Consider the following 18,824-nt stretch of genomic DNA (forward strand, 5'->3'; position numbering starts at 1 on the left):
TTTTTCACTCAAAAGACAGAATGGTGCAATGGACTATTCAGTTATTTTTAAAATGAAACCAGTTTTTATTTTGTGGAAGATTCTGGGCTTTGACGCCTTTGCTCGTACAGCCGTCTCTGTTCCCTCATTGAAATAAGGCGTAATATAAGAGAAAGTGGCTCGATGTCATCCATTTCAATCTGATAATGGAATTTTTCATTGTTGCAGAGAGTCATGCTGGTTTAATCTTAAGTGTGAGAGGAAATGACCAAGTTGGGCATGACAAAACGGCAAAGAAAAATGGTGTTCATCGTAGCGGCTATCATATTGTTATGTTATGTCATTCATATGACACGATTTAAGTGAACTAAATTTTCTCTTACACTTTAAGCTTCTTTCTAAAATGCATACAGCATTTTGACTGGTTAGAGCTTCACAATAACTCAACGTTTGGCTGAACTTTTCTAAATTGTTTTTGATAACCTCCTACTGTACCTAAAGGTCTTGTGGAATGGAATTCATAGGTTAAGGCTTATCATCTTAGAAGTTGCATACATTTTATGGAATGAAGGATGGTAAACAAAACTCTAAATTCATACAGTTCTGTGCAACAAAGCTCCATCTGAGCTTTCGTTAAACGACTTTTTCTTTTAAAAGTAGTTGATTTTTTTTTCTCTATAGAGCCTATTCTATAAAGCAAGTTAAATAAATAAACCTTTTGTTTAATCTAACTAAATTTTGATGAAAAATATTATGTGCAAAGATATTTATTTTGTGTAATAGAATATGTGTAGGCTATTTATTGTTATTGTTATTATTATTTTCCAATACCTGTAGATCGTAGACACAAGCACACACCTTACAGAACTTACCGCTGCTTCTTCCCTTTCTTTTTCATAACATCTCACACATTTAATACATTCTGCTGTTGTTTCAACAGGGGCGGATAAGTGGCCTGACTGGACTGATGGATTTCCGTGCCGAAGGCTCTAATTCTCATGTACAGTTTGAGATTCTTGGGACCAGCTACAGCGAGACATTTGGGAAAGATGTGAAACGGGTCAGTCTGGAAAATTTTATGTATACTTATTGTACTTGTCTCTTGAGTCTTGTAAAATGTACCAAACACTTGGCAATTTTTTTGCAAGTTGTGACAGTAAAACAAAAGGAAAAAGAACAGAGACACAGAATCAGATTTATTGGGACATGTGTTCTCTTTTTCATATCCATAAGTAAGCATATAATATATTATACAGAATAATATATTGGATTTTGCAACATTTTCTTTTCACAACATCATATATTCTGTACATTAGAACACAAGCTAGTTCGTTGGAATAGTGGTGGGTGTTTACTTAGTTGAGGGCTGTAGAGAAATGTAACTAAAATTAAACTGTCATCATGCAAATGCCCCTTTTCAAATCACCTATATTTAGGTAGTCAATTTCTGAACAAGAAAAATTGTTGTCCTGACAGTTTATTTTTCTGTAAATGTTTATTTATCGCACGTAACAGTTGTGGCTAACTTATTACCAGCGAGGACCCTCTAGGATATGTGTCCATGAGAATCAAGTTTTGATTCTCATGGACCTTTTTATCAGATATCTTAAAGGTCCTTTGGGGGTTCTTGCTAGAGGAAATATTCCATAGAAGCTGTCCACTTGTCTTTTGGTTTTGTTTCGTCACTTCCCAATCTTTATTCTTTGGTTCAAAGCCCTGAAGCTAAATGGTTTTTCCTGGTTCAGGAGTTAAATGAACTTACATGCAGGGCAGATACTCATCTGTACGCAAACCCCTGAAAGCTGTGGTCACAGGGATTAACTACTTGTCAATTAGGTGCCAGGTATTTGGGTGCCCTCTACTGGAGTTCTGGAATTAAACTGCTCTTTTTCCTATAGTCATCCATTTCATCACACCAACCATCTTGGCTTGTTCTACGATCCAAGAATTCAAATAAAAAGTGTGTGTATCTGTGTGTGTGTGTGTGTGTGTGTGTGAATATACTTTTATTATTAGGGTTATTATTAAAACACATCATCTCTCATGATGGACAGACATTTGCCTGCTTTCCATCAGGCTCTGTAAGTTGATTTTGGACTTTTTACTGCAAAACTTGTTTGATCTTTGTGACGGTGTAGAGCTGAAGTGAGAGATTGAGAGCATTATTTGTGCTCTCCTTTCTTAGCTGTAATTTGTTTGTCGCTGTTTGTCCTGATTCAGTCAGGGGCTTCTTCTTGAATGAAGAGGAATTGAGTTTCTTGGCAATCTATGTAGAGCAGGACTGACCAGAAGCGGTAATGAAGATTTAATCACCACTCAGCCTAACAGAAATCATGGAGCCAATTCATCATAATGTGGTCATTAGCATTAGCTAGGAGGACAGACACCCAGAGGAACATATATATGAACTGTGCACTCCATAATAAACATGCACTGTACAGCCTGTTTATCTGTCTGAAATCCTTGTTGAATCTCAGAAACCTTCAAGCATACAGCCAGGCAAACATAGAACAGAGGCCAGAGAGCAAGCTAACATGTGGACGCTTATATCTCAAAATCATTAGAGGCACAAGGGGACAGCAAGGCCAGATAATGGGGACAGCAAGGTCAGATAATGGGGTGCCAGCTGCATTCAGTGCTGCTGTTCATTACCCGGTGTGTTCACTAGCTGGCAGAACCATTTACTCTGAGAAAACAGACATGAATTCATCTACCGCTCCACTCTCTTTCTATGTACGACACTAATTATTATACCACACTAGAATGCCTCTGCAATATGATGCGGGTTCCTGTTTTTTCTGTACTTTTTCTAACCCAAGTTGGGTGTAAAAGTGAGTCCATGTTGCACTCCACATGCCAACCCCTCTCCACCCTTGCCAGCCATCCCCATTCTGTCCCTTTTACTTCCCTTTTATCCTTTCTTCTCATTTCCCATCCTGCTCATCCTTCCCTCACTCTGGTCACTTCTTCCCTTCTTCACTAACCCTTTCTGCTCATTTTTCAGCCCTGGTTTCCTCCCTTTCCATCATCATTTATCTGCATTCAGTCCATTTTCTTCCAGGCCTGATAGGTCTTAGATGAGTCGTCTTTCTGGTTAGAAACTGTAATGAAGACTGAAATACTATTTCCTGGATGGCTACTGTGAGTTTTCTCCACCATCTAGAACTGATGCAGAGTGATCGATGCTGTTGTTGTTGTTGTTTTGGTTTCCCAGTTTGCTCTTATTGATGTGTCAGCTCGTCTGTAAGCAGATATTGCTAATGACTTCCAGCTTACACGAAGCTCTCATAGAGAAAAGTCAATTCATTTAAATGTAATTGTTCCTTCAAGCCACTATCTTGCATGTATCATGCAGTAGTTATTCGCGAATGTGTCTACAGCAACAGCATTGGTGTTAATGTATTATTCGGAACCACTTTTTAACACACTTAAACTAAAAATATTACCCTACATTAAATATTACTGTATATCGACTTGATAGTCTCTTAAAAAGGCTGCTTTGAATTCTCTTCATTTAATTTTATGGTTGCAGTGTTAGTCATGGAACTATAACATGCAGCAGCTAGTGCTGATGTTCCCTTTGATGTTCCTAACTGTCCTATTTTGTAATGAAAATAATCTAAGATATGGCAGCCTAAGACATGTTTGTTTGGAGCTAGATTCCAAGCTAGAAGATATTACGAACATACTTTAATCTAAAAACGTTTTGAGTCCTAACAGCAGTTCAGTTTGCTACAATGTAAATGCACAGCATTTGCTGAATCTGGTAATTTAGCTGGTTATTACAGTACAGTACATGCATCTTTTAAACTCCTCCCCAGGATCCTAAAACGACTTTTTCATCAGCAGTTATAATCTGGTATGTCTGGCGACTAGCTTCTTGGCAGATTTAAGTAAAAATGCACCAGCTTCAGAAGAAAGTACATGTTAACAATTCTGGTTGCCAACACTTTCCTAAAACCTACCCAAGTGCTGCTAACTGGAGCAGTCTTTGCACCATATCAGACCGAGTCTGTGCGCTCATAATCCGGCCAAATCTGGCAACGTTGCATTGACCAAGCCAAGCTTAGACACCAGGGATCCAGGTGTATTTCCCTTGGTTAAATCAGCCGCTTAGTCTGGATAAAATCCCCCTTTAAAGTTGTGACTTTTGATATTCATGATAGTAGATAGTAGGTTCACATGAGCTCTAATGTGGCTTGTTGCACGGCCATTTAAAAAGCAGGCATTTAGTGATCGCTGATTTATTCATCCTCAACCCTATTTCTCATAGACCCATGAGGCAGAAATGACATTAAATAGTTTTTAAAGGGCACTTCTCTCTTTCCAACAATAGATCTACAGGGGGTTGATAGGGCTGTTGATCTAGCGATTCATTTGCCAGGCTCTGAGATGTCTAGCTTCGAGAAACTCACTTTCTGGCTCCTGTGCTGGTTTTCCAATCTCCTGTACATACTTTGGTTTTAACCCACAGGTGGATAAAGACCAGCTCTATGAGCTAGTAGCATTTCACAAGCTAAAATGCAAATTAGGTAACCTTTATTTTAAATGTTATATCATAATGTACTTCTGGGCCAATTAAAATTAATTATTTTTGCTGGGTCCGTCCTCTCACCAGATAATTATTACATATGGAAAGTAATAATTAAGTTTTGTTTTTTTACATACATTCAATCACATGTAAGCAGTGCCAGACACCTGATAATGCTGAAAATCCTCAGTTGACAATTGGCATTGATAAAATTAACAGCTTACTGAAGCTCCATTAACCATATCCACTTTATTTAGTTTGGTAAAGTTGCATAGTCAGAAATAAATAAATCACAGAAGCATTGTAATCCTGTAACTTGTGCAACTGTTATCATGTGCAAATTGCCTTTTCTCACAAGTGTCTGCATAAAAGAAAAGCATTAAAACCTTCTGTACCCACTTATGCCTGTCTGACTGCCACACTGTGCTGACAAAAGTAAATCCTTCTGAGAGTCTCAAATAATTGGATGAAAAGTGGATGATATTCTCTTCATCCCTGAATGTATTTTCTCTTACATGCTTCTATCCATCATAAAAAATAATACTGAACAAATGTTAACACCCTTATAACCGGTGATATGATTTTAAATGTGCAAAATCATCTGCTCTTTGTTCACTTTTCAGTAAATTTAATGAGTTGAAAACAGAACCAGTGCCCTACGTTTTACGTTAGCCTGCAAATTTGCATGTCACACCATCATATGTTCACAGTATTTTTAAAGTCGACACTGTATACAATGACTCAATGGATCTGCCTTTCTTCACCTTTTGTATGTAGTCGTTTACTATAATAATTTATATATAAAGAGAGGAAGGGTTATACCGCTGCTTGAATAACTGCACTCATCAAACTACTGTGGCACACATTGTACATTGTATTAAAAGTCTTAGTATAAATGCATGAATAGCAAATAACAGGGAGAAAAACTGATCACTGAATGCTTTTATTTTATTTTATTTTTTCGTAAGGCAATGATTTCTATTCAAAAATGGGGAGAACTCATTTTCATTTTGTATTTCTTGTTTCTTTTCCGTTTTGTTCGTTTTTATTCCCCTTCATTTCTTTTCTTTCCACTGTCTGACACAGTTTTACAGACTAAATCCTGCTTCATGTTGCTTATTAGAGGTTAGAGTGATAGACTGGCGCCATGTCTGCCAACCTCATTTTTAGTATATCAGGACAGATAAGATGTCTCTTTTCTTGGCTAATTTAAATGGCCAGCTTATTTTTCACTGTAGTGCTGATGATTAGAGATAACAGAGCCAGTCCCACTCCAGCGTTTTCCTCTGGGATAGAGAAGGTAAAATGGGACATTAAAAATAAATAAGCATTGTGTCAACACATCTGTGAATATTTATTACAGAGAAACTTTTGCAGCAGGGATCACTCTTGTCGCTACTGTCAGGGCACTGGTGCATTAACATCTGTTTGGGTTTTGAGTTGAATGGCAGTATATAATTACAAATGCTATTAGCTTGCTCTATCAATTTACCTTTCTTAAATTTTGAAATTTGAGTTGTAGCTACAATAACCAGTGTAGCTTCAATTACCCTGTGACCTTTATTGCGTGCTCTGACACAGTGTGTTTTTATCCATTAAATTATTTACATTTACATTTTCTTATTAATAATTCTTGCACAGTCGTTGGGTGGCGCACCCACAATTTCGTAATATATGCACAATGACAGTAAAGGGTTTTTCTATTCTATTTTATTCTATGCTATTCTATTCTATGTTACACTATGGCAGACAAATGTAATTCCCACATCTAGCAGATATTTCTTACTGTTTACCTTCCACAGAAAGCATATGTCTATTTCTGAAAGAGTTCTTGCTTTCATCTGTTAATTTTCACTTTCTGTTTTGGTTTGCTCATTACCGGTTAGTGCAGTCACCTACTTTTCTTTGAGTGTTTGCAGTTGTCATTTTTATTTTTTTGAATGCTGTTTCCTTGGTTATGTTAAATATTGGCTAGAAAACTGCAAAGTGACTGATTATCACCACTCACTGTGTCTGCTTTTGAGTCACAAAACACATATGGGATACAGACGTAATGGTATCATTCAGCTTTGATGTGTCAAGTTAGGTTATATACCGAACTAAATGTATAAAAAGTAGGAAGCACCAAGTTTTTGGAGCAGTATTTTAATAACAGAAATCAAACAGAAAATGTTTTGGTGCATTTTTTTTAGCTTTGCAACAGGCTAGCAACCTTTCCAGGGTGTACCTGCCTCTAAAATAGCCTTCTAGGATAGGCTCCAGCCCCTGAATCTGATGCGTTGAAGAAAATGGATTGATGGACTTTAAAAAAAAATGGGAATATTGTATGTAAGGCAAAATTTTAAGGAGCAGGAGTCAGTATTTGGTTTGACCACCTTTAGTTCTTGTCACAGATGTCGTTTCTTTAAGGACGCAGGTGGAATTCTCCAGACTTCTGACTGATAGCGTTCTATTGTGCGCTTTCCTATCCCAGCATGCTTGTCCTACACTGGCAGTGTTTATGGGATCATTATCATGCTGAAAAATGAAGCTGTTGCCAATCTGAGACTTTCTTGATGATAACGTGTGGTGGATCAATATCTGACAGCACTTTCCTACTAGACATCTCTCCTGAGCTCCTCTGTACATATTGAGGACAATTTGAATCAAGTTTGGATTCAACACCTATTGCCGCTTATTTCCCGCCCAGTTTTTGTGTAATCTGGCACATTTCAGCCTTTCTCTTTGTTTCTGTTTGTTCATAATTTGGCTGCATAACAGCCACAATTTCACTTAGACCATTTCTGATAAGGCTTCAAGGAACAGCAGATGAATTAACTGAAGACCCAGATACATCTCTCAGGTCATGCGTCATAAAGCAAAAAATATATAGAAATTAGGTGTGACTTAATATTTTTGCACAGTACTACAGTATGGCATTAAATGTATTTAATAAGAACGGTTGATTCAAGGACACCTAGAAAGGCTCACCTGACACAAGCAGTGACTGGGGTAGGCATACTCATATGATGAGTCACAGAAAGATTGTGGGTCAATAAGAAGCTTTCTTGTATGATGAGCTTGTCAATATGTAAGCACTTGGCTCACTAAACTAGCAAAAAGGACAAGCAGAATAGCTGCAACTAGCTCAAACTGTAGCTCCCTGTCCATAATGATGAACATTTAAAAGTTTCCATAAAATGGAACCAAATGCTCTGTTAGTTTTTTTAGACCATCCAATAATTGAGACAGTAGTGGCGCTGTGAAAGGAGAGCTATCTGACTGCCATCCTTTTGTTGTTTTCAAATAGTCATTGGCATTTACTGAGCAACATTACAGATGATTATTTAAATCTATTGAGCATCATGACCATTAGCTAAATAGCAGCCTGTTTTTGTTGTGACTTTTTAAATGGTTTAGAGCATTCTCATTTGCACAATATCCTCCAAACAAAGCATACACCTTCCAAATAATTTAACACATGTGACTTTGTTTGAACTTAAATAAATAGCACAAGTAAAAGGACTGCTTTAAAATTGTAGGAGAGGTCTTCTAAGAAAAGTACATATCATCACGATTAAAAATTGCCGGTGGTATAAACCATCATCTTAGTTTGTTCAATTGCCGTTCAGGAGAAATCCTTTCACAGGAAGCAGGTTAGGTTGATCTTTATTTTTTCACGTAATTTTATTGTTGTATCATTAAAAAAATTGAAATGGGAGGTTAGTACTAAAAAGTGGTTAGTACTACCTTATTATTATGTAAAGAAACATCTATGGCTCACCTTCATATAGTATTATAATTCTCTTTGGTGTCTATTTTAATGAAATTAGATACAGTGTTGTCAAAGAAAACATATCAATTTTAACTATTTGAAATGGTTTTACTGATTATTTTCAGCTTTATTTATGCTTCAGTAGCAGCTGTGCTTTCTGTCTTTTCACATACTTGACATATACTTGACTATCAACATAGCCTCACCTCGAGAATGAGGCAGAAATTGCTTGACATTTTCAGAGATGTGTGTGCCCTACTTGAACTTTTTATTAGAGCAAACATGTACCTCATTGTCAAATTAAAGCGTTGTTACATTTAACAAGACACTCTTAATTAAGATTTGTTTCCCTCAGCGACATCGTAATTTTCCCAGTTGTTTCTTTGTGGAATTTATTCCCCGTGAATTCTTGGATTTCCTCCCATAGACTGAATACGGATCGGACTTCCTTCATAAGTTCATGAGATCTGCAGTCCAAAATGAAATTAGCAAAAAAATTATATTTACAAGGTGAACGTTAGCCTCAGAAAGAAGATTTGTTCATTCATTCAAAAGTCCTGTAACATGTGACTAAATGCTTAGCGATGCAAACACTTTAGAAGAGGTTAAACCCTAATCAAACGAAGAGCTCGAAGGAGCAGGAAAAAAGTCATTTCACATTAAACAACAAAAATCAAACAACAAAAAACATTTTTTTTGTAATACATCCTCTCTTGACATAAATACCCATCCTTTGTCACTGTCACGTCCTCGGAAATCTCATCACATTTCCTTTATTTGTTGCAGACAGATTGCATTATTATGTTATAGTAAAGCAATTTTTAACCTACAAGTGACTTTTCAAAGCTGGTAATCAAAGCCCACCGTGTGTTCATTCATTTGTTACTCTTTCAGATGCAAGGAGTGTGGCTTTGCCGTATATATTGTTTGTGACCTTCCTGGTGGCATGCTGGTGTGCAAAGCTCTGTGAAGTAGAAGTGTTCCTCTTTAGTGTTCTTCAGTTTACAGAGCACAGATTGCTCAGTGTTTTTCACTGAGGGCAAAGCTGCTCATGGAGAAAATAGACCCCTGTGAAGCAAGCAATGCAGACTGACATTTTGCCCCAGCACACACTTAGAAACACAAACATGCAAGCCAGTTGTATACTCCGATGATCCAAAGCATTATTACCACTTATATATGAGGCGAATAACGTCTGTTCTCCCACTCAGCATGTTGGATGCGAGACAAATGGACAAATGTGAGTTTGACTGGTGCATCTCAGAAAGAAAGAGGCTTAGGGGGGTGTCTCAAAACATGAACTGGAGATAGGGTGTGGACTGATGGGCTCGAACAAGTCTGATCCATCTTTGATCCACCTTGATCCACCATAAACTTGAACAAGTTGACTATTACAGTAGAAGTGTTGAATACATGCTTTCAGAGCTATGCTCATAACCTTTGTAAGGTTCATATATTTTTAACAAAACATCATTTAATGCAAGAGATGACATTTTAGTCATGCATATGTGACTAAACACAAACAGTCATCCATGATCCTTGACTGTGCTTAGAAGTCATAATTCATTAGTGGAATCCTGCAGGAGGAGAAAACTGTTCACATACCAACAGAAGCTGGTGTGCTACAAGCATGATTCATTTCATCGATCATTTTGCAGTAAAGCTATACATAGCAATGAAAATTTGTAAACTTGCATGCTCTGCAGATGGGCTGTGAAGAACAAAAGATCCAGCTGATAATGAAATACACTTGTGATGTTTTATCAAAGCCTCTGTGATTACCTCAGACACTTGCTTTCTATTCACAGATGAATGCTTTTGTTGCTCCCTTATTTGTCTGCAGTAATTGTTGCTTTCTCTTGATGGTGTTGTTGTTTGTAATTTTAAGTTTGCATTTGTGAATGGTGTAAGTGACTTTTTTCTTCATTTTGTTTTCCTTATAAAACATTTAGTCAAACGGAACGTTGCAAGAACAATAAGAACAACAGATACAAAATAACACCTAACATAAGATTATTAACGCACACTTTATTACACTAATATAATCATATTTTAATACTCAAACACGCCTTATGTATGTTTATATGAAACAGAGAAAGACATTGGTGCTCACATGTTCTATGTAGCAGTTTGGACAATGATCAAACAACTGAGGAAGTTTGAGCACACAGATGGGCCTGGATTGCAAAGGGTCACACTGTCTGTTCAGCATGTGACAGTTTTCTTTGGCATAAGATTTGCCGGTTACATTTGTGTTCATTATAGTGTTATCATCTGCTGGCTCAGCGTCCACTGAGCGAGGTTAGGTGGAATAAGCTAACTAAATGCTTAAAAACATCTTCTTAGAAATTTAAAAAAATATAAAGCTAAAATAATGATTTTAAATAAATGTTGGAATAAAATAAAACTCATATATGCTTTACTATATTTTAAATAGACTAATCTAACAAAACTATAGTATGACTTTTGCATACTTTCTATAGCATACTGCTTTTTTAATGTTTTCGCTGGAGCTCGATGTGCTGTTGGCAAAAAAGGTCTGTTGTCTGACCGCGGGCTACCATTCTTGTCCTGTCAGCTCAAATCTCAAAGACCGCTCCAAATGACACGTCGGATCCTTGAGAATTCTTGTCCAGCTAGCAGCACTGATTAAGAATTTAACAAACACTAGACTCACAGACGTGAGGTCTGGCTCAAAAAGTTGATAGCGTGGAATGAGAGTTTTAAAGTCAAGCGATATCTTAGACTCGAGACACAAACTCAAAGTGATGGGTTTGAAATTCTGTTTTGTGTTTATTCTCACATTTTCCACATGATGAGCTCAAAGTGCATAAAATATCCCCATTGTATTCATTTTGCTTATCTTCATTCTTATTGCCACTTTCTTTGTGTGTGTGCGCCAATACATTTGTAGTTGAAAACATAGGAATTTAATATCCAACCAGTTTACATATTAATGTAGGCATTTGGCGACTCAGTTATGATTATCATTGCAGGGAAACAACACTATACTTCAATACAAACACTTCAGCTCTCATGCTTGGTAGTTATTCTGTTCTACCTGTAATAAATATATGACAGAGCTGTTCTTTAGAGGCTTGCTACCTGATAAGTTCTTATTTTTTCCTCATCTGTCTTATTTCTCTTTCTCCTTATTAGCTGGCAACCTGGGACTCCACTCGTGGTTTGAATGGTAGCCTAAAGGAGAATCGGATAGAAAGTGGTATGCATGGAGTAACACTCAAGATTGTAACATTACTGGTAAGTTGTGGGAGTACCGCGAATCTATTAACACTTGAACTGCGTAGGCAAATATCTGAGAAAGAAACACCAAAATAGAAGCAAACACATTTGTTCGTTTTTTCTTTATACCCACAAATTAAGCATCAGTGTTTCTGTAGGACACACACTAGCACAGTTTTGCTGCATTTTCTTTCAGATATTCATACATTAACCCTACATGTTTTTGACATTACCTGGGGTTTTCATCATAAAGTTTGCTTTTTGTGTGGCTTTTATTCTATTTTTGCAATAAATATTTTCATTTCCAGGTTAGATCAAATGTCTCGTGTGCACAGCATGAAGCAAAAACTTTATGTACATGATACACAACACTGCAACATAAACTAAATACAACAGAACAAACAGATGAGTGAAACTTTGTTCCCTCGGCTAGTAAAGTCATGTTTTTAAGCTGAACCTTTTAACCGAACCTCTGCTATCACGTGCAGCAGTTTGCTAAACATTCAGCATAATATACAGAAAGGGGTACAATGAATATTTTTTCTACTCAAAATATTTATTTCAGTCATTATAATCATTATGAGAGAGGACACTGCACATTTTCTCTGTTTCAAAGTGAAATATTAAGTCGTGTTCTCTGTCTTGTCCTGAGAATGTAGCGCAGCAGAAGCCTGCTAAACATCAGTCCTACACTGCAGCGGCTTTTCTTAGACCGCTTGTCATATTCTAGTAGTAAAGTCTCTAACCTTGTCCTCCCCCTCAGTCACTTCTCCACCTCCTCAGTCTCCATTTTTCCTCTTCTTCACACATGATTTACCTGCAGCTTATTCATTCACATGAGTTCAGCTAAGCTCTTTCCTGGCAGTGTCACTTAATCAAGTCATTTGCCCCTGCCCACTTAACCACCAGCACCACAACCACCCCTCCTTCCCTGTCTCCCTCCTGTTTTTCTCAGCTCGTCTTAGTCCACCTTCACCCATTTAATTCTGCCCTGACACTTTCAACCCATAAAGAAGAACCGGGAGTCGGTGCAATAAATTCAGAATAGCAATTTCCACATTGATGACCCATAGCATTTGTCATGGCGCCATGTGTTACGGGTCAACAGTTGCTAAGGAAACTATTTTATTAAGATTAAAGTAGATCACCCAAAAGCTCTTCATAAAGGTGTCACCCTGCTGTTCTTAAGATGACTGACTGTGTCCTCGCTTCAGTTGCCAATCTGGCCCTTAGGGGATTTTGGTGCATTTTGATAAATGACATTCCTGTCATTAAGCACACACACACACACACACATATACTCTTTTCAAAGTCTAAATCCATGGCCTTGGAGATAAAATTCACACTTTTCTCAAGATTATGCTAACATGAGTAGCAGATTACCTAAAAACTCATTTACTATATGACACAATATTGTTTCAAACAGGAAGAACCTTTTGTGATGGTGGCAGAAAATATTCTGGGCCAACCCAAGAGATACAAGGGTTTCTCCATTGACGTGCTAGATGCCCTCGCTAAGATCCTGGGCTTCAAGTATGATATCTACCAAGTTGGAGATGGGAAGTATGGCTCAGCACTCCCTAATGGATCCTGGAATGGCATGATTGGAGAGCTCATTGGCAAGGTTAGTGGGTTTTACTTTTTATCTCACTCAATCAATGTCCAGATTTCAGTCCAAATCATTTTTTCTGGGAGTCATGCCATTTTTATTTTGTTCTGAAATAGAAACCTAATAATGAGGCTTAGTAATAAAAAAAAAAAAGAAAAAGAAAGAGAGAAAGAAAGAAAGAATCAAACAAACTTTTCTTTTTTTTGTAGTCGGTGTCATCCCAGTTTGATTGAATGGGTCCTGAATACTGCTGTTGGAATGGGTCCCTGACAAATACTGTTATCATTCATAATAATAATGGAATTTAATTTAATAAAGGCAGAAGTGTGTATATATTGTGCACTGTACATAGTGTCTGTATAAACTTTCTTAGTCTTGTATTCGGTATATGACAGCATGATACATGTTATTACTTAATTCAACTGTTTATCTGAGTGAGCTGTGTGATTTGTTAAGTGCAGAAGGAACATTTTCAATGCTACAATAACACAGAATAATCATACAGACTATTCAGCAATGTAGCAGGTTAGTTATGATGGACGTTTCATGTAATCATTACAAAAGATTCTGGTTTTTCTTCTGCTGAGGGCACAAATCGGCAGAGAGAAATTGTCTGAGGACTTGAGTTGAGATGATAGCAAATTCCTGTCTCTTTTTTTTTCCTGAATATCCATTTTTAAATTGAAAATGTGGACTGAAAGAGGTTCTTGAGGTTTATCAATGTTATTGTGAAGAATGAAAAGATGACACATAACAAATTTCCTTCCAATTCAGCCCCTCCATTTGGAGCAGTGTCACAGAAACGCCACGCTAATGGTTTGTCTAGAGAATAAGACGCAAGGTTTTCACACTATCAGAAAGGATAATTCCTGTGTCAGTGTACATATTAGATTCAAGCTTGGAGGCCTTTTATATACACAGGCAAATGATTTTACAGACACACAAGCCAATCTAATCTCCTAAATGTTGAGAAAAGATTCACTAATTAATGCAGGTCAAGTTAACTAGATTTGTTTCTGATACCTAACAACATATGACAGTGTAATTATCCTCTGTTGATTTAAAATGGAATGTTAGAAAGTTACTGAAAATGGAAACATATTGTTCTTTGTTCACAGCGTGCTGACTTGGCAGTATCAGCAATTACCATCACGCCAGAGCGTGAGAGTGTGGTTGATTTCAGCAAACGCTACCTGGATTACTCAGTGGGAATTTTGATGCACAAGTCAGAAGAAAAGATCAACATTTTTTCTTTACTCGCACCATTTGATCTGGCAGTCTGGGCATGCATAGCTGCAGCCATCCCTGTGGTGGGCATCATGATCTTCCTGCTCAGGCGCATCCAGGCAGTGCGCTGCCAGAACAATACAGCCGGTCATCCACCACCTACCGTTTCCACTTCGCTTCAGAGTGCTATCTGGATTGTCTACGGTGCTTTTGTGCAACAAGGTGGGTAATAGAGTTTGCGTTAGTCAATGACAACATCCAAAAACAGCAATTGCACATCCTGAACAGCATTTGTCAGAACAAAGAGTCAAGGCTTTGCCGGTTTTTGTTCCATAGTGACTGTATGAAAACCTGTCTGTATTTAGCCTTCAGTGGCATATCAGTGAAACCCACCAGTCAGACAGTTTTGAATGTGAAACCTGACATGAAATAGAACAAGTCACGAAAAACAATTAAAATGCTTTAAGGGATTAATGACAAAAGAGCACAGGGAAAAAGTCAAATCAAGTGAAGAACATATGTTAATGTCTACGGTCCGTGTAGAGAAAATGCTGATTCAGTAGTGAGTCAGTCTGGGGCACAGCGCCCACCTTAGCATTTTCTAAAGGTGCCCTTGACAAAGAGAGCATCCCATCTTTAGATCTGGTGGAGATCCAGGTATGTCCACTGTGGATAAATGACTACTTCAGCAACTGATGTTAAAGCCTCAACTGCATCTGTCAAAGTCTGGCACACTGCCCGTGAGCCTTTTTTAACCCAACACCCACTATATTTCAAGATAAGCTAAATTCCTCTCCTTTTTTCTGCCTCTCCCTCGTTTCTGGCTCATGTTCCAACGTTGCCACTTTTTGTTTGAGTCAAGTGGATTGCATTTTTTCTTGGGGATGACGTAGGTCACTTTGATACGGATCTGACTGCTGATGCATAGTGTGCCATTGTCAGAGTGCATAAACTTGGCAATCATATCCCCCCACTGATTTTATAATGATATGCCAACACTTGGCTGGTTTTTGTTGTATGTTCGGTGCACAATGGACTATCTATGCCCAGACATGCTGACTTTTATCACTGCCTTTTTCAAGCAGGGACTACACTTCTTTTGTTCCAAAAGGAGGTCAGACCAAGGTAGAAAATTATCTGAAACTGTCTAGGAGAACAAATTAAACTAACACAATTTCCTTATGAATAAAGGGTTTAATCAATTTGTTTCTAAGATGAAAGAGACTGTACCACAGTGGACCACTGCAGTGGGGTAAAATCCAGTTTCCAGAGCCACATTTCACATTCAGTGACCTCAACAAATCAAAGCTGTATGTAATAAAAATGACTGATGCCGCAGTGCTATGCATCTGACAAGGCCCCAGATTTTTTGGCTTTTTTCTTCCTTTTCCGAGATGTCATAAGGGTGCAGTTGTGTTGATGGTGACACTTTTAGACAAATATGTTTTCATTACATTTCATATTCCCGAATCATTCAGATGGCATTTCTGTGGCTTTACACTTCAAAATTAGAATTTGTGCTGACATTTTTCTCATGCACCTCAAAAGCTGTTTCAGGATTGTTTTGCAGAGAATGTGTTGGTATGACAAGAGAAATACTGATGATACCAAAGCTAATGTGATGATCCAGTCTCTTAACCTCAAGGAAAACAAGGAAAAGCCAGGATTAAAGATGTGGGTGAAAAGAGAAGGATGAATTTTAATGAGTAGCATGTTCTTTGGGAAAATTAAAAAAAAACTGTAGCATTTCAGGGTAGATGGTTTTGAATACACAAAGCTCTCGGGAAAGTAAATTATTAAATCTTACAGTAATTATACAGAATCACCATGCAGACAATCAGCTTCTCTGGTGTTTTATGCAAATATTAGCACACTTTTTAAGTAAAATTGCTTTAAAAAATTTTAAAAAATATCTTAAAATCGTATTGGTAAAAAACAAAATAGAGTCATTACATAAGGCATTATCATATGGCTCTTATAATATAATCACAGTGATTGCTTTGTAAAGGAGAATCTATATATATTTCAGCAGTATTATAATGTACTATAATGGGTTGCATTTTTTGATTTTTAGCAGCAACATGTTTGAAAAACCTGAAACATTTTATGGGTTTGATTGGATTTTTTCACTACGTCTTGTTTTATTTGTGATACAGAAAAACAACCACAGATATTCTTTGAAATGAAATTCAATGTCACAAGCAATTTGAGTACAGTACATCACTTTGAAAATTAAATTGGCCAATTTTTGCTATCACAACAGCAATCAAGTAATTGAGGAAAGAAGGACCTGATAAATCAATCATGGCAGTAGTGATTATTTGAAACCAAACGTGGTGCAAGGCAAAGACTTATTTTGTAGTTTTTAACTCTGTGCTTCTGTCTGTACCACAACAGGAAGTGACTCCATCCTGGGATCAGTGGCTCTCCGTATCGTCATGGGCAGCTGGTGGCTTTTCACCCTTATCGTGTGTTCGTCCTACACAGCAAACCTGGCTGCCTACCTCACTGTTTCACGAATGGACAACGCAGTTCGGTAAAAAAATAAATAAATAAATAAAAAAAAAAGATAGATAGATAGTAAAGAAATTATGCTAATCAAAACTAGAGAGCTCATAGTTGTATTCTGTATCTGTCTCTTCTTGGTAAAAAGCCCAGCACATGCATTACCCACAATGCTGTCTGTGAAAATTGGGTGTATTATGCTAGTAGCAGCTAAAGTGGCCTCGAGCTGCTAGCCTCAATCAGGGAACAAGGAGCAGGGACCAGAGTTCTGATAAGCTCAGGCTTTCTTACTTCACACCAATGGTCTTCAGCCCCAATTGAACTGACTCAAGGGACATTACTAGAAGCATAACAGAGCCATGAATGGCTTCAAGCAATCTTTTTCTGATCCACATGCTTATGGTAATAAGCATCTGCGTGCTTCAATCTTAAATGCATGCCTTTGCCTATGTGTTATTTATTTGATTTATCTAAAGAGAAGCTTAATTCAAATCACATGTGGATTTTTTTTATATATATAAATATAATATGGGGTGATTTCTTGAGGCATTAAACATTCTACAGTATTTTCAATACAGGGACATGTGCAGCTGAGTTTTAAGAATAATCTGTGTGCATGTCAGTCTACACAGTGTTTCGGTGATTTCTGACCCACTGCCTAACAAATACCCTGTCTTCAGCCAAAATTTTATTTGTCAGTGAATCCAATTTGGTCTGCTGTCTCTCCCCAAAGAATGAGCAGAGAGGCATTTGATTGCATTGGGTCCATCTTCTGTTGAACAAATAGCCACATGTGGACATATGAGTAGACGAGGCGAATGCTAAGCAGTACACAGCTCACCTGTGAAGAGATTTTGTTTGCAGGTGTGTGTGTGTGTGTGTGTGTGTGCTTCTGTTTAGAGGGACATTAATCTTTATTTGTGGTGCATGTGTTACAATTTAACAGAACCACACTGCAAATGATGGCACTTAAGAATTAAATTGAAGAAGAAAGTACACTGTGACCAGTTTTAAATTGAAAAAAAAAAAAAAACTCGTGCTGTGCATGACATCTGCTGTTTTCAATAGTAACACTAGGCTGTGTTGGATTCACCTTTGTGCTAATCTAAATTGACTATACTATCAGTCAAGGTAATAATAATAATAATGGATTGCATTTATATAGCGCTTTTCGGGGCCCTCAAAGCGCTTTACAATTCCACTATTCATTCACTCTCACATTCACACACTGGTGGAGGCAAGCTACAGTTGTAGCTACAGCTGCCCTGATGGAGACTGACAGAAGCGAGGCTACCATATCGCGCCACCTTCTGGCCGTCACCAGTAGGCGATAGGTGAAGTGTCTTGCCCAAGCACACAACGACCGAGACTGTCCGAGCCGGGGCTCGAACCGGCAACCGGAAGGTTACAAGTTTGTCTTGTAACCGAGTTGGCAGTACGGTTACAAGACGAACTGCCAACTCTTTGAGCCACGATCAACCCGCCCAATCCAAAGTACTGTATGGATTGGATGCATGATGCATATGTGTAAAAACTAAAAAGATTTTGATGATTACAGCCTGAGATCTAGTTTTTTATCAAGCACTGGAAATGGTAATCTTCTATGGAGAAAATATAATTTCTGAAAACTACAGTTTCACACAGTTTGGCAACACAAAGTAGCAAAACTATCAAGTGGGTCCACTTTATTACACTAAATTAGCCACTTTTTAAAAATTAAATTCAAAACAATTTACTGCACTTCTCCCTTTATCGGCCTGTAATTGTTTTAAATATGTATTTGAAAATATGAATAAGTGGCTTTTTGTGACCCAGTTCCATTAAAAAATTAGATTTTTTTTAAACCTGATAAACATTTGAATCAGAATCAGAATACTTTATTAATCCCGAAGGAAATTAGGGTTACAGCAGGCAGCACGCTAATGGCGCATGTGCACTTACAAAGGAACCTTCTGACCAACTTTACACAAACATCA

At 37.6% G+C, this 18,824-nt stretch overlaps 1 protein-coding gene across 4 annotated transcripts in view; it reads left to right on the forward strand.

Annotated features, from left to right (window-relative positions):
* grid1a (glutamate receptor, ionotropic, delta 1a) overlaps positions 1–18,824 on the forward strand; it is a 261,832-nt gene that overhangs the window by 228,491 nt on the left and 14,517 nt on the right. For all 4 annotated transcript variants that reach the window (XM_006783669.2, XM_035904886.2, XM_006783670.2 and 1 more), the window contains exons 8-12: positions 920–1,039; positions 11,424–11,525; positions 12,934–13,131; positions 14,235–14,565; positions 16,741–16,879. In XM_006783669.2, coding sequence (XP_006783732.1) covers positions 920–1,039; positions 11,424–11,525; positions 12,934–13,131; positions 14,235–14,565; positions 16,741–16,879 — 890 coding nt within the window. The remainder of the gene's footprint in view (positions 1–919; positions 1,040–11,423; positions 11,526–12,933; positions 13,132–14,234; positions 14,566–16,740; positions 16,880–18,824) is intronic.

Source organism: Neolamprologus brichardi, chromosome 13, assembly GCF_056152115.1.
Source record: "Neolamprologus brichardi isolate AB-2024 chromosome 13, ASM5615211v1, whole genome shotgun sequence".
Classification (NCBI taxonomy): Eukaryota; Metazoa; Chordata; class Actinopteri; order Cichliformes; family Cichlidae; genus Neolamprologus; species Neolamprologus brichardi.